The sequence below is a fragment of the Prionailurus bengalensis genome, chromosome D1 (assembly GCF_016509475.1).
Source record: "Prionailurus bengalensis isolate Pbe53 chromosome D1, Fcat_Pben_1.1_paternal_pri, whole genome shotgun sequence".
Classification (NCBI taxonomy): domain Eukaryota; kingdom Metazoa; phylum Chordata; class Mammalia; order Carnivora; family Felidae; genus Prionailurus; species Prionailurus bengalensis.
The window spans coordinates 97,966,175-97,982,772 of record NC_057346.1 but is presented as its reverse complement, the minus strand read 5'-3'; the positions used below and the strand labels follow the sequence as shown (position 1 = coordinate 97,982,772).

Here is a 16,598-nt window from a genome sequence, read left to right as displayed (position 1 = left end):
AGGCCAACAACAACAATAATAATAGCTGATATTCACCGCATGCCTCCTAAAGGCAGGCGCGGTCCTAAGAACTCTATAGTATTGACCCATCGTGTCGCACCGTCAACTATGATTATTCTTACAGGACAGGCACAGAGAAGTGAAATGATTCATCCAAGGTCACACCAGATAGGAAAGAGCAAAGCTGGCTGGCGTAATGAACTTGGGCTCCAGGCCCCAAATCCATCAGCACCATGAACTCCACCGTCTCCCTCTGCAACTAGAATGTCTCATCTTCCCTCCTTCAGTAGCAATGATCACATGTGCCCGTACCTGTTCAATCCCTGTCCCTCCCCCACCAGACCGTCCACTCCCCGAGGGCAGGGACCACGTTGCCTCGGGCACCCGGTCCAGCCCCGGGCATCACTGTTTTAGCTGAATGTCGTGCTCTGCATTCCCACAACCCCCAGACCCAAGTCACCCACTCCGGAGGAGGGCTTGAGGTGAACCCTTGGTCCATTTCACAGAACGGTCTACCAGACCCACACATGAAGAATCATGAGAAAATCAGCCTGAATTCTCTCCGGCTGGCTGGTCCCACGGGCTCCCTAGAGCCCTACCACTGATTCTGCGGACTACCGCCTGACGGGCTCCTTAGCATGGCCCTCGGCCACCAAGGAGCACAACCACTCAGCCAGGGCCAGGGGGTAGCAAGATCCATCATGCACGCATCCCGGAGTGATGGCAGAAAAAAAAAGCTCTTGGGCCTGGCTGGGCCAGCGTATGGCTCCCCCTGCTGGCTTCCTTCCATGTTCATTAGCACCCTCTCCCACTGCACAGCCCAGGGGACACTCACCAGCCACGAGAAGAAGCCAGCCGATTTGTCCTGGGTGGAGATCTGCCCCTCATAGGGGCCGAAGATGTGACCCTTGGGGATGACCTCATTTATGCATCGCACGTCATTCTCCCCACTGGCTTCCTTGACCACCTCCATGCCCTGTGGGATGGTGAGGGCAGCCCTGTCTGGGATGCCCACGGGCACCGGCGTGTCGGACACAAACACTGGGGGACCGTGGTTCGGACACTCATCCACAAAGTACTCCTGGCAGGACTCGCAGACTGAAGGGACGGAAAGAGCGAAGAGAGCCTCAGTTGCTGCAGGGAGGCAGGACCTCCATGGCAGAGGCTGAGGGGCTGATGGGAAGCCCACCCTGAGGACGGCACAGGGCCGTGAAAAGCCCACCGCAGGGGACTCGGGAGTCCCGGCCCTGGCTCCGCCCCAGCCAGCCACAGGCCCCAGAGTGTTCAGCGGTAATAACCCATTCCCCTCCCCGGGGGCTCAAAGGACACGCCTGCCAGTGCGAAGGAAGCCAGTAGCTCCCTTTGTATCAAGTTTCAAGCACAGCTTTGGAGTCAGATGGGTCTGGGTTTGAACTGCAACCATGCCTCTGTGGCCTGTGGGACCCGAGGCAGGGTGCTTAACCCTCACCAAGCCCTGGGGTCCTCACCTGGAAAATGGGACCCATAACAGCCACCTCAGTGGTTAATGGTGAGGCTAAACTGAATCCGGGACCCGTGTCTGATACATGACAGGCGAACGCCTGTGGTCAGTTACGGCTGCAAACTCCCTAAGCAGAGCTGGGGTGGAGGGTGGGAGTCGGGGGGTGGGGGGGAGGGAAGAGCAACCCAGGAACAGCCTCGAGCTCCACTTACACCAGAAGTCCACTTGCTGGAAGCTTTTGGGCATGATGAGCTCACGCTTCCCCTTCAGTTTCTTGGGCTCCACTTCCATGGACGAGGGGTCTGGTCTCCTAGAGCTGGCCAGACCAGGGGCCAGTGGAGAAAGCAAAGAAGCCATCAGAGAGCGGGAGGCTGGGGGGCAGAGAAGCCGTGGACCTGGCCAGGAGGCCACGGGGATGCGGGATGGGCCGAGGAACCCCAGCCGGGCTGCCCATTCAGTGCAGGGACAGCGAAAAGGTAGGATCTGAGACCTGGACCCAGCCAGGCCTTCTAGGCTCCCTGCTTGCGTGCTTTCTAGAGCCTGCGTTCTCCCCTCTGCTCCAAGGAGCCGCCCAGAGCCGGCTCAGGAAGGTGGGCCAGGAGTGGGAACTCTTCCCCAGGGCCTCCAACCAACCCAGCCCAACGACTCCCCACTTCTCCCTCTCCTGTCCCCACACCAGGGCCTCACCAGGGCTGGCCATACTCCTGGTCGCGGAGTGGGGAGCAGACCTCTGTCTTCACCACGGTCACCATATCCCCCACGGCCGCCTTGGTCTGCGCCAGGCACTCCTTCATGTTCTCAGTCATTCTGTCCTGGGGACGCGAAGGCGGGACCGGCACAGGAAGAAGATCAAAGAGACAGGGGAAGAAGGGTGAGTGTCACAGAGGGCAAGCGGGGGGTCCCGTGGAGTCTGGTTACCCTCCCTGCCATCCCCAGAGGAAGCGCTGGAGAACACAGACAACAAAAACAGCTGTAGCTCGGCCAAGAGGAAATGCCATTTCTATCCCGGGCTGGTCCTGGGGAAGACTGGAGCCACCAGCCCCATGGGGTCAGAGGACGAGGGGCAGCTCAGGCCAGGGGGCAGGACTGGAGAGCGCAGACCGGACCCCAAGGCCAAGGGGCAGAGGGTATGGGGAATCCACAGGAAGGAGCCTCCCCACAAAAGTCTGCACTGGGGGGCAGGGGAGGGATCGACTCAAGTCCAGCTGGGGCCAAGCGGGGCTGGAGGATGAAACGGGCCCCCAGCGCCTGGCTGTGCAGCCCCTCACCCAGAGACTGCCAGGGAATGCAGCCGGGCCCGCTTTGCCAGCTCAGAGCAGGTACAGGCGGGGCCTGGGGGTCCCGGTGTGGGCCGGGCCGGCGAGCCAGCCCTGACTCCGAGCCCCACCCGCTCTCTCCAGGGAAGTCGCCCCAGCCCGCCGCTTACCGCCCTCCTCCACCACCGCGCCGGGCTTCAGCCCCTCCCTCGGCACCCCTGGGTCCTCATGCCAAGCCCGGGGACACTCTTCGGGCCAGGGCGGTGCGCGGCTCAGGCTGGGACCGCGCTCGCGGCCCGGGACTGGGCAAGCGGCGTGTGTGACTCACTACCCGGGGCCCCGCTGGCCACACCCCTGCTCCTCCGCTAATCAGCCCCCTGCTCCCCACCGGGGCCCCAAAGCCGGCGGCTGCTGGGAGGGGTGCGGGGAAACACGACGGCCTGCCCCCTCCTCCAGAGCCGGCGGGGCCGGGGGGGCGCGCCGAGGGGGCGGGGGCTGCCCGGGCGGGCCGAGCCGCCCCGTCCCGGCCCCCAGGCCGCCCCCCCACCCCCGCCCGCCGCCGCGGCCCCGCGCGGCGTCCCGCCCGCGTGTCCGGCGGGGAAAGTGTGAGGTCCCGCGGCCGGGCGCAGGGGCGGCGCGGGGGGCCGGGGAGGGCGCGGGCCGCTCTCTCCCTCTCACCAACCTTCCCGGCGGGGAGCTCCCTGCCCTGCCCGGCCCGGCCCTGCCCAGCGCCGCCCCCCGCCCGCCAGGCCCGGCATTCCTTGCGGGGGCATGTGGCTTCTTGCCGGCCCCGGGGGCACGCAGTTGGCTGGCGGCCGGGAGGGGGGCGCGCGGGGAGCGGGAGGCAGCGGGCGCCCGGGAGGGGCGGCGGCCGGGGGCCCGCCCGGCAGGGGGTGCACCGCCCGGCGGGCTGGGGGACGCCGGGCGGGCGTCCGGGGTGGCCGGGAGCGGAGGTGGCGGGCGAGCGAAGCGGGTGGGCGACCGGTGCGGGCGGCCCCCCGCGCGCCTTCCCTGCGGCCGCCGCGGACTCCGCGCGGCTGCGGCGCGGCCTGCGGCGAACCGAGCGACACAGATCCCTGCACGCCGCCCCTTCCCCACCTGCGCGGCCTAGGGTGGGGACCCGGCGCCTGCGGGGGCGGGGGGGGGGGCGGGGGGGGGCTCCATGCCTGGTGGCGGGCCCTCAGCCACCCGTCAGGGGGCAGGGGTTGAGGGTCGCTGAGGCAGGAACCTGGGGGGGGGAAGATGCCAAGGGACTTGCCCAAGGTCGCCCGGCCCATTCCTGATGGAATCTAGACTGGAGCCTGGGGCCTGCTGAGTAACTGGGAAACAGGAGAACCCCCAGATCCAAGCGTTATGTTTCAGGCCTCTGCCCAGCCTCTTCCAGAAGGATCACCGGGATCACCCTGGGATGGGTTAAGGCAGCCCACAAGTCCAGCTGCCAGGTAGGGGCAAGGTCCTATGGATTCGTAAAGGTTCACTGAGCACTTCTGCCCTGAGGAGCATTTCTCACTCGGATGGGCGATATTCACACACAACACACCGCGCGGTAGTGAAGTCTGGTGGTTAGACAGACCCCTGGGTCCCCAAAGGGGCACTGCCTGTGTTCACGCCCCGCCGACTGGCTACGTGACCCTGGGCAGGTGTAAGGGACTGAAAGTTTGTATGCTCCCCTACCCCAATTCATGGGTTGATGCCATGGCCTTTCACGTGACTATATTTGGAGACTGGGCCTGCGAGATGATAAAGGTTAAATGAGGTCCTAAGGGTGGAGCCCGAATCTAATAGGGCTGGTACCCTTATAAGAAGAGGGAGAGACACCAGAGTGTGCTCTCTCTCTCTCTCTCTCTCTCCACCAGGTGAAGGCACCAGTGTGCAAACCAGGAAGAGAATTCTCCCTAGGAACCTGATCGGCTTGCACCTTGATTTTGGACTTCTCAGCCTCTGAACCCGAGAAATAAACGTCCGGTGCTTTAGGCCACCCCGTCTATGGCATTGTGTTATGGCAGCCTGAATAGACTGAGACAGCAGGTTATCCAACTCCCCTGTGTGCCCATTTGTTCCCCTGGAAAATGTGGCCCGTGTTAGATTCCGTCCCAGACGTTGCTGTATGAAATGGACAAAGATGAGTTTGGAGGGGGCCAGGCGCAGTCCCTGCGTATCTGCACATGAAGAAAGCTGATGGGGAAGGGGGGTATTGACTGACCTCATTAAGGGGTGGCTTTGAATTCCCTCTATTGGGTTGGGTTGTTGTTGTTGTTGTTGTTGTTTAAGTCAATCATTTGCAGAGTCTGGCCCTCTATTAGAAACAGACTGCTTGGGACCGTTTTGCATTTCTCCTGCTCCGGCCCTTCCGTCCTCCGCCAGCCCCACCTGTATGCCACCTCCACCCTGCCATGGGGCCTGTGAACTTGGGTCCTCCGCTTGCCGGACGCCTGGAAAACTCCTACCCATGCTTCAGCCCTCACTGTCGCCCCCTCGCCGACTTAATACCCTCTCCAGCTTCATGTTCTTTTCCTTAGGGCACTTGTCACCCTTAGAACAGTCTTTTGCCAGCAGCATTATTTAATTAATACCTCATTCCCACTAACAGATGGTAAGTTCCACACGGGCAGGCACTTTTGCTCTCCAGTGAATTGCCAGCACTCGTCACCGTGTCTGGCACCAGGGAAGAGCTAGGGAAAGACCAGCAACGTGCTAAGGCATAAACTTTAAGGAGGCACCCACCCTCAGGATCATGCACTTGCAGGAACGGCACCTGAAGATGAGCGTGTCCTTGAATCTGGCGCCCTGGGGGCCTGGCTTGCCTTATCCTGGCCTCAGCCTTGCCCAGCACATAGCGTATTCTCAGTATTTGCCAGAGGAATTAACGACCGGCGACCCATGTCGCGATTCACCAGCCCCCTCTCATGTGTCCTGCTGGCCCCCTGGAGAATCTCAACTCTGAAAGAGATCTGAGAAGCGAAGACAGGGCGGGTGGGTTATTGTCTTGAATCCTCGTCTCTTTGGGGTGCTCCCTCAGTGATCTCTGCTAGGCAAGGTGGGTGGTCCGATGGGTGAGGCTGGCGTTGAGAGGCAGCGAGGTAGGTACAGTGGAGAGTAGGAATGGAATTGGACTCCTGAGTCCTGGACCCGAACCTGATAGGAAGTCATAGGTGTATGCGGTGAGCATGGGAACATCACTTAAACGCACCAGGCCTTGGCAAAATGGAAATCATCATCATTGCCAGGTTATCCCCATAAGGAATGAATGAGAGAAAGGCTGGGGCAAGACCTTGGGAGGGGCCAAGTGCTACGCGTTTGTAAAGGGTATTAGTATTTAACTGGCCACCCAGAGGCAAAGGGTGAGCAGGAAGAAGAGAGAGGGGGGATGGGGGGAAGACAGGCCAGAAAGGGGGTGGGGAAGGAGGAAAAGACAATAGTAAGAGAATCAAGGATGGAGGGGAAGAGGGAGGGAAGAGAGGAAAGCAGGCATGGGGGTGGGGAGGAAGACACATGCAGACATTTTTCTGCATCTTGAATGGAAAACTATCCCCTCTGAGGAAAACATTCATTCGTCTCTCCAAGTAGAGAGGTCTTCTAGCCATTTCCTGGGATGTCTTACTTTTCATTTACATCCCACCTTCATCAGGGAAAAGAATCGTGATGATTTAGAACACAAACACATACTCAAACAGGACAGAGATTTCATGGAGAACGACTGAGGCCAGGTCTACCAAGAATCTATCGTAAGACGGCCAGCGGTCCAGCTGCGCATCCGGCTCTGAGCCTCCTGGCGGCTACGGCAAAAAGGGAAACGTGATGGGTTACAGAGCATTCGTTACGTGACACACGATTAAGTTCTTTCCATTCTTAGAGGAGTCCAGCCGCCTGGTGGACCGGAACCGAGCCTCACTTGCGTGACTGAGGTGCATTACGAGTCCCTTCTGTGTCTGGAGCGGAGGCCGTGGGAGTGGGGTGGGGGAGGGAGAGGATGGCGTGCGGCAGGCCGTCCATTTGGGAAGAGAGAGAGACCACCACAGGTTGGTGTCCTTCACTGGGCCCATCTCAGCGGGCGCTGTAAAGCCCGCAACCAGTGGAAGGTCCAGCAACTGTTTCCGCCGTCTGCTGTGGACCCGTTTGCCCAGTGAGGGGCTTGGGGGAGGGGTGGTCAGCAGGCCTCACGGAGGACTCCACGCTGCTGGCAGTGGTCCCTCTCAGCTGGCTCCTCTGAGTCTGCACACGCAGAGATTAGGCATGTTGCAAACCCAGCAATGAGATGCAAACCCAAGAGGAGGGGGCAGAATGCAACTCAGGAGGCAGCAGCTCTGTTTTCACCCTTGGCGGCGTGCCAGGGTCCTGGAATGCCCGGCAGCCAGCGTGGCCTGAGGACTGGGAATCTGTGCCCACTTGGTTTCCCTAGAGGCCTGGCACCACGAGAATCTGACAGGTCTGCTGTCCAGGTCTGACAGCATCCTGTGTTGTTCCGTCCCATAACAAAGGGACAGGCCATTAGAGGGCTGGCCCCAGTCATGCGGTGACCTGGGCTGGGTCTGCCCCCTCCCCCCCCCGGCTCTGAGCTTCAGTCCTGGCTGTGCCATAAACTTTTTAGGTGACCTTGAGCAAGTTCCTGCCTTGCCCCGAGACTCAGTTTCCCTTTCTCGAGAAATAAAAGGTCCGACATGGTTCTTAACGGTAAATCACGGGGGCAATGGGGGGGAGAGCATGGAATTCTTAAGGGAGTTGTTGAATCAAATGCCCAGCAAGCACTGCCTATAGAGAGAATAAATGATACGCCTTGAACTTGCACGTGAGACAGATTTGTAAATGTATATACATACTTTTACCATGAACAAATGATAAGTTTATATTAAAATGTTACTGAATTCGGAGAAGCCGAATGTCATCATGTGTTTTATTCACCAACTGATTCCAGCACAGCCACTTACAAGCTACGTAACCTTGGAGAAATTAACCACTCCTACCTTCCTTTCCCTGTCCAATGGGACGGATGTCAGGACCCATCTCCTAGGGCCGTTTCACATAGCATAGTATCTGGCATACAACAAGCACTCTATAAATAATTAGTTCTTATTATCATCCATTTATTTAGTATTTTAAAGGTATAGCAGACATCAGGGGGGCACGTCGATGAAAAAATTTTTTGACGTTAAAAAAAGGGGCTTTACAAGCAGTTACGACCCTTAAGAGAGAAACACGTTTAATAAGTCTATACTATAAAGATGCTCATCCCGGTAGAAAAATGGGAAATAGCATTAAAAAAGCAATTTGCAAAAGAAGAAAGACAAATGGCCGATATGCTTTATGAAAAAGCCACAACACTTTAATACCCAAATAAATATAAATGAAAACAAACACCATTTTTCCTCTGTTAGCTTGGCGAACATTAAAAATCTCTATCCTATTCCAGGTTGGCGAGAGCGTGGGGGATATACCTACACACCCTCCTGGTTGGAATATAAATTGGTGTGACCTTTTTGGAGGGCAACTTGGCAACACATATCAAAAGACTTGAAATGAGAAAACCTTTGTAGGAGCAACCCCAAACCTAGGAATTTCTCCTAAGGGCATCATTAAGTTGTGTTCAGCGATTTACCCATAAGGTTGTCCTCTGCAACACTATTTTTAGTAGGGAAAAAAAAAAAAAAGAACCACACAAAAACAAAACAAACAAACAAAAACCACCGAAGAATAAAAGTAAACCTTGAAAACAGGAGAGAAGTTAATACGTAGCATACGGTGAAATATTAGACAGCAATTAACAATGCTTCCGAAGAATATTTATTGACATGGAAACACATGCTCAACATACTGTTAGTGAAAAATGAAAGCTACTAAGTGAAAGAAGATAATTGGCAAGGCCCCCTGCTGTATGATTCCCACTATATGGCATTCCGGAAAAGGCAAAACTATGTAGGCAGTAAAAAGTTCAGTGGTTTCCAGGAGTTAGCAGGAGGGACGGAGGAACAGGCAGAGCACAGAGGGTTTGTAGGGCAGTGAAACTACTCTGTGGGACAACTATAATGGTGCATACATGTCATTGTACCTCTGTCCAAACCCCTAGAATGTACAACGCCAACGGGAAGCCTGAATGTAAACCACGGACTTCGGGTGATGATGACGTACATGTCAGGGCAAGTTCATCGGTTGCAACAAATGTAGCACTCCCGGAGTCCGGGAGATGGCGGGTGTGCGGAGACAGGGAGAATATGAAAGCTCTCCACACATTCCCCTCAGTTTTATTGTGAATCTAGAACTTCTCCAGAAAATAAAATCCATTTTTAAAGATGAAGGTTGTTGGGACGCCTGGGTGGCTTAGTCGGTTAGGCGTCCAACTTCAACTCAGGTTGCGATCTCCCAGTTCATGGGTTCGAGTCCCGCATCGGGCTCTGTGCTGACAGCTCAGAGCCTGGAAGCCTGCTTTGGATTCTGTCTCCCTCTCTCTGCCCCTCCCCCCCCCACACTCTGTCTCTCAAAAATATATAAACAGGGGGCGCCTGGGTGGCTCGGTTCGTTGGGCGGCCGACTCCGGCTCAGGTCGTGATCTCCGGCTCAGGTCTGTGAGTTCGAGCCCCGCGTCGGGCTCTGTGCTGACAGCTCGGAGCCTGGAGCCTGTTTCGGATTCTGTGTCTCCCTCTCTCTGGCCCTCCCCCGTTCATGCTCTGTCTCTCTATCTCAAGGGCAAATAAACGTTAAAAAAAAAATAAAAATATATATAAACAGTAAAAAATTAAAAAAAAAAAAGAAAGTTGTGGAAAGATAGGTATAAAATAATTCCATTTTAGAAATATATATGGATTGGGACACCTGGGTGACTCGGTTAAGCGTCCGACTTTGGCTCAGGTCATGATCTCACAGTTAGCAAATTCGAGCCCCACATCGGGCTCTCTGCTGAGAGAGCCTGAGCCTGCTTTGGATCCTCTGTCCCCCCTCTCTCTCTGCCCCTCCCCGGCTCGTTCTCTCCCTCTCTCTCTCTCAAAAATAAATAAACATTAAAATGCATATATAAAAAAAGACACATGGATTTGCACACACAGGTCTAGGAGAATATATTCTGGCAGATCCCATGTGGTTAGTTGAAGCAGTGTTAAAGGGAAAATGTTTCTCTTTTCTTCCTTTCGCTTATGAGAAAAAAGAAAGTCTCAGAGCACCTGGGTGGGTCAGTGTGTTAAGCTTCTAACTCTGGATTTCAGCTCCGGTCACGGTCTCACGATTCGTGAGATGAAGCCCGGAGTCGGGCTCTACACTGAGCAGACTGGGACTCTCTCTCCTTCTCTCTCTGCCCCACCCCCACTCTTGCTCACAGGGGTATGCACTGCCTATCTCCCTCTCTCCAAATAAATTTAAAAACTTAAAAAAAAAAAGTCACGTAACTCTTTAAAGCTCATTTATACTCTTTACACTCATTAAATTTAAGAACTGCTAGCGAAGATAATAATGTCTCAGGTTCTGTCGCCCTCACCGACTTCGTCACCGGATGCTGAGACCCAACCAATTGGTCGGGAGGAAGGAGGCTTCAAAATTAGAGACTGAACGGTTGAGCGGCCGCCTTCGGCTCAGGTCACGATCTCGCGGTCCGTGAGTTCGAGCCCCGCGTCGGGCTCTGGGCTGACGGCTCGGAGCCTGGAGCCTGTTTCGGATTCTGTGTCTCCCTCTCTCTCTCTGACCCTCCCCCGTTCATGCTCTGTCTCTCTCTGTCTCAAAAATAAATAAGCATTAAAAAAATAAAATAAATAAATAAATAAATAAATAAATAAAAACAAAATTAGAGACCGAATACCAGGCATATAAGTGGCACTTGCTGTATATTTCATGAATGCAAATCCACTGACTGGCCAGTAAGGGCCCTGATATTTCGATCACGAAGACTTCTGTTTTTCTTTTTCTCTACGATTCCCATTTCGAAAGATTTTATCTGCCGAAAAGCCTGCACGCATTGTGTAATGACTCGTTCATTTTCCTAGTTTTTCCCATGTACACCGGTGTGCGATAACCAGGATTAACCAGGGTAAACCGGTTAGCCGCTATCATCCCAGGCAAAAGCGGAGAACTCTGGCCTGCTCATTCATTTGTCCTGCTGATTACAGAGAACCGTACAACATTCGTTAAACTTTTTATGTTTACAAAATAGCTCAGCGGGTAGATTACTATGTAGAAATGAGAATAAACAAACCACAACTACACGCTATAGTATGTAGTCACGATGCCGAGGAAAGAAACGAGCCCCAAAGGGTACATACTGTATAATTTCATTTCTATAAAGTTTAAAAAGCAGGCAAAACTGCAGTGTTAGAAGCCCGTTAGTGGCACGGGCGCCTGGGTGGCTCAGTCGGTTAAGCGTTCGACTTCGGCTCAGGTCGTTATCTCGGGGTTCATGAGTTCAAGCCCCGTGTGGGGCTCTGTGCTGACAGCTCCGAGCCTGGAGCCTGGTGCGGATTCTGTGTCTCCCTCTCTCCCTGCCCCTCCCCTGTGCTCACTCAAAAATAAACATTAAAAAAAAAAAAAAAAAGAAGACGCATCAGGGATAATCTTTGGGCATAACTGGAAAGGGATAAGGAAGGGGCTTAGATGTTGGTAACGCTCTATTTTTTAAGTCGGCGCTGAAGAGGAAGAGCAAAGAACTTCCATGGGGGAAACTAACCCAGTCCAGCCCGTGATTTTGCAGCTGGAGGAACTGGGGTCCGGCCAGTGAGGCTCCCGATTGGGTTCCAGGCTTTGTCTGCAGAGCGGTTTCTGGGGGAGCATCAGCGGTACAGCTGGCTGGGGGGCAGGTGAGCACATTCTCCCCAGGAGGTCCCTCCTGCTGAACCTTTTAAAGGTAACAGGTTGACTCCACCATGGATAAGATTTTGATAAAAAGAGGTTGGGAGTGGGGCGCCTGGGTGGCTCAGTTGGTTAGGCATCTGACTCTTGGTTTCTGCTCAGGTCACGGGCTATCGGATCCTGGGGTCAAGCCCCCAGCTGGGCTCAGCACAGACAGCAGAGAGGCGAGAGCTTGCTTGGGATTCTCTCTCTCCCTCTCTGCCCCTCCCCCACTCATTAGCTTGCACGCGCGTGCTCTCTCTCTCTCTCTCAAAATAAAACGTAAAAAGAAGTAGGTTGGGAGAAGCACTGTAAACTTTCTTGAGTCAAGTGGGGAAGGCGGTCAAGAGTGGCACCTTTTTTTTGAAAAAAATGTGTTATGTTTATTTTTTGAGACAGAGAGAGACAGAGAGAGACAGAGCATGAGTGGGGGAGGGACAGAGAGGGAGACACAGAATCCGAAGCAGGCTCCAGGCTCCGAGCTGTCAGCACAGAGCCCGACGGCGGGGCTTGAACTCACGAACCGTGAGATCATGACTTGAGCCAAAGTCAGACACTAAACCGACGGGGCCACCCAGGCGTTCCCAAGAGTGACACACCTTTTTTATGTGTTTGCTTCTGACAGGGGACACTGATGGTACCTGGATCCCCTTCCCCCTTTCCTCCCCACTAATAGAACCAAACAATGTTCAGGTGCGACACCTCCCTCCCGGGACCTATAAGATTCAGAAGCTGAGCCTACCGTCAGCTCCAGGTATGGGCTCAGATGAATCTAAGCCGATTATGGCAATACCACCCCCCTCCCCAATTACTGGATCATGGACCTGGCCTTTCATCAGCACCTGACATTCCCCTCCGGAGGAGGTCAAGGTCAGACACCTGACCAACTCAGGCTCGTCAAAGGAAGAAAAGGACTTTGATCTCAGGACTTGAATAAGAAAGGATGCAGCCATTGCTACAGAAAGCAGCCACGTTCCTGGGGAAGCACCCTTTAGGACGAAGCTGGTAGGCAGAGCAGAGGGAAGGTGTGGCATAATAAGTAATATATCTGTTCTTTGTCCCCAGTTCCTGGCAAAGCACACCTGAAACCCTTGGAACTTCCCAAGTAATAGAAGCGTCTTTTGTTATTCATGAGGAGCCCCTTTCTAGCACACCTGAGTTTTTGCTAATAAGTGACTTCCGGTGGGGTCCCTACATAGCCTCAAAATGGGGAGGGTCCCGGAGACCCAGTGTTTAGAAAGTCAGAACTTCCAGCCCCCACCCACTGACCTCCTGGGAGGGCAGGGGGGCTGGAGATTGAGATCTACGAAGATTCTTAGGTTTTTAAATTGAGGCATAGTTGACTCACAACATTACATTAGTGTTGGGTCTACACGGTGATGACTTGGTATTTGTCTACACTGCGAAATGATCGTCACAGCAGGTGCAGGTAGCATTCATCGTAGTTACAGAATGCCTTTTTCTTGTGATGAAAACACTTAAGATCTACTTCCTTGGCACCTTTCAACTATGCAATACAGTATTGGTAACTGTGGTCACCTCGCTGGGCATTTTACCCCCAGAACTTGTCTCTTTTACACCTACGAGTTTGTCTCTTCTGTCTCCCTTCATCCTTTTCGCCTCCCCCCTCCCCCACCCCTCTGGCAACCACCAATCTGTCCTCCGTGCCTCTGAGCTTGGTCTGCTTTGGTTTCGATCCCATGGAGAAGGGAGACCATACAGTATTTGTCTGCGTCTGACTTACTTGACTTAGCACAATGCCCTCGAGGTCCACCCACGCTGTCACAAACGGCAAGAATTCATTCTTTTATACGGATACATGGTATTCCGTCGTGTTATCTATATCACGTCTTCTTTCCCCAATCACCTGTCCGTGGACACTTCCGTGGTTTCCATGCCCTGGCTGTCATAAACATGGGAGTGCAGGGATCTTCTCACAATTGCGTTTTCGTTCTTTGGATAAATGCCCAGAAGTGGAAATGTTGGATCATATGGTGTTTCTACTTTTAGTTTTTTGAGGAACCTTCATATCATCTTCCACAGTGGCGGCACCAACTTACAGCCCCAGAGCAGTGCCCGGGTTCCCTTTTCTGCGCATCCTGGCCATCACTCGCTACCTGTTGCCCTTCTGACGATAGCCGTTCTATTAATGTGATGTATCACACTGATTGATTTGTGGATATTGAACCAGCCTTGCATCCCAGATATAAATCCCACTCGATCGTGGTGAATAATCCTTTTAATGTCTCGTTGGATCCGGTTGGCTAGTATCTCGCTGAGAATTTTTGCATCCACATTCACCTGTGTGCTCTGCGGGCACATCCTCTGCCCACCTTTTAATAGGATTGTTTGGGTTTTTTGCTATCGAATGGCATGAGTTCTTTGCATCTTTCGGATATGAATCCCTTATCAGATACACGATCTGGATCTGCAAATATGTTCTCTCACTCGGGAAGTGGCCTCAACAATTCTCGAACGAGATTCAGAGGGCTTCCTGGTCGGCGAGCACGTGAGATGCCGGGAGGCCAGTGCACCCGGAGACATCACGGAGGCTCCACACTCCTTCCCACGTACTTAACCCTGTGCGTCTCTTCCATCTGGCTATTCCTGAGTTGTATCCTTTATAATAAACCGGTGACTGTATGTAAAGCACTTTCCTCAACCCTGTGAGTCATTCAACCAAATGATAGAGGCTGAGGAGAAGGAACACGGGTGCCCCAGGACCTGCAGCTGGTCTCCAGCAGAGAGAGAGGGAGACAGAGAAGCCCAAGCAGGCTCCGTGCTGTCAGCACGGAGCCAGATGCGGGGCTCGAACTCAGGGACCTGAGCTGCAATGAAGAATCAGACGCTTCACTGACGGAGCCCCCGCCCCAGGCCCCCCTGAAGTGGGGACGGTCTCGTGGGACTGAGTCTTCAATCTGTGGGGACCGGGGCTAACTCTGGGTGGCTTTAGAACTGAATTGAGCCGTTGGCTGGTTGAATAAATGACAGGGTCCACGGGCGGCCGTTTCAGGGCAGGAGGTGATGGGACAACCGTCCGGCTCCCACCGTGGCCACCACCGTGGTCGGGGCCACGTCTCCCTCCGGCCTGAAGGGCTGCAGGGGCAGCCTGATTGTCTCCCGGCTTCCACTCTGACCTGCTGTCCATCCTCCAGCCCGCGGCCAGCCGGGTGAGCCTGTTACAACCTGTCAGATCAAACCCTCCGCGGAGCCCCGTGTCACACGCGGCAAACAGCAAAGCTCTCCAGACAAGACGCCGTTGCCCTCTGCGCCCTCCGCGCCCACGGGGTGCCCCCTCCCTCCCACCCCAGCCAGAGGGCTGCCTCGCTCGGCCTGCAGCACCCCATGCTCCTGTCTTGCCCTTTGCACCGGCTGCTCCCTCTGCCTGGAATGCTCCTCCTCCAGAGACCCGCGGGGCTCCCTCACTCCCGTCGGGGCCTTTCTCTGCTCAGTGTCCCATTCTCTGCCACCTACATAAAGCTGCCGGCTCCTGACCGGTCCTACCCCGCCTCCCCTGTTGGATTTTTGCCCTGAGCACGACTCACCACCAAATCGACGTGGTGCCCATTTATATTATTTGCTCTCTGTCTCCCCAGCCAGAATGTAAACTCCAGGAGGGCAGAGAGATGTTGACCTTCCGTTTAGTGCTGGATCCCCCGCAAGGGGAACCGTGCCTGGTGCAAAGTGAGCACACGATAAACGTTTGTTGAATGGGTTACAGAATCGGTGGTGAAAACAAAACCCAGGGCAAGATAGCCTAAGTTGAGAGGCCGCAGAAAACGGTGGTTAAGAGAACAGATTCTGGTCCTCGGCTGCCTAGATTCGACTCCCAGCTGCTTCACTTAGCACTGTGTGATGTTGGGGGCGGTTCCTTAACCTCTCTGTGCTTGGGGGCACCTACCTGGTAAGGCTGTTAGGATTAAATGAGTTCATATTTGTAATATACTTAGAATGGCAACTGACACGAAACGAGTAAGCTGTGTAAGTTTTATATAAAATAAACAGGCCCCGTTTTAACAAATAAAAAGGACACACACAGGGGCGCCTGGGTGGCGCAGTCGGTTGAGTGTCCGACTTCAGCCAGGTCACGATCTCGCGGTCCGTGAGTTCGAGCCCCGCGTCGGGCTCTGGGCTGATGGCTCAGAGCCTGGAGCCTGTTTCCGATTCTGTCTCCCTCTCTCTCTGACCCTCCCCCGTTCATGCTCTGTTTCTCTCTGTCCCAAAAATAAATAAACGTTGAAAATCACCTTTTTTTTTAAAAAAAAAAAAAAAAAAAAAAGGACACACACATTTACATGGGCCCACGGATGCAGAGAATATTCTTAATCTGTGGTTGCCTCTGCTCCCGGGCCAGAGGGCAAGAGGAGGAAAGGGTCTTACATCCAACAGAGTTTTACACCGGATTCGTGCATTTTGGATTTAAAAAACAGATTAGTAGAGGCACCTGGATGGCTCAGTCTGTTAAGCATCCAACTCTTGATTTTGGCTCAGGTCATAATCTCGCAGTTCATGAGTTTGAGCCCCGCGTCGGGCCCTGTGCTGACAGCGTGGAGCCTACTTGGGATTCTCTCTCTCCCGCTCTCTGTACTCCTCCTTGCTCTCTCTCTCTCTCTCTAAATAAAAAACTAAACATTAAAAAAAAATAGATTAGTAACGCCTATGAGTTATTGATTGTTGAGGCTGCATGACAGGTACACGGAAGTTTCTTACACTCTTCTATCTAACAAAAAGTTTTCAAAGGCGTGTCGGTATTGATGGTTTAAAAAATAACCTGCAGGCTGTCCTGCCACCTCCCGGGCAGGGAGCAACCAGCAAAAACGGTGCAGAAGGGGAGGCCTCTGCTGATGGAGGGGGGTGGGCAGAGAGGGCTCCCCTCCACCACCTGCTGTCCCCTGGTAGGAGACTTGCGCCCCCTCCCCCGTGATGCTAATGAGGAAGGCGGGGAGTTTAAGCCATCTGCACCCAGGTCCCTTGTGGCTTTTAAGGAGGAGGGCTGGAGAAAGTGAGCTCTCCCATCCCACTGCCTCCAGCAGGCCGTGGGAGCTGAAAGCCTGCACCCAGAC

At 54.3% G+C, this 16,598-nt stretch overlaps 1 protein-coding gene across 5 annotated transcripts in view; it reads right to left on the bottom strand.

The window, feature by feature from the left end:
• The window catches only part of PRDM11 (PR/SET domain 11), an 88,802-nt gene that overhangs the window by 51,913 nt on the left and 20,291 nt on the right, over positions 1–16,598 (bottom strand). For 2 of the 5 annotated variants that reach the window (XM_043581028.1, XM_043581030.1), the window contains exons 1-4: positions 2,907–3,227; positions 2,168–2,292; positions 1,693–1,796; positions 836–1,098 (exon numbers count right to left, since the gene is read on the bottom strand). In XM_043581028.1, coding sequence (XP_043436963.1) covers positions 836–1,098; positions 1,693–1,796; positions 2,168–2,286 — 486 coding nt within the window. In that variant the 5' untranslated portion in view covers positions 2,287–2,292; positions 2,907–3,227. Of the gene's footprint in view, positions 1–835; positions 1,099–1,692; positions 1,797–2,167; positions 2,293–2,906; positions 3,228–16,598 lie in introns of those variants that run through there. The other 3 variants (XM_043581032.1, XM_043581031.1, XM_043581029.1) reach the window with 2 other exon arrangements.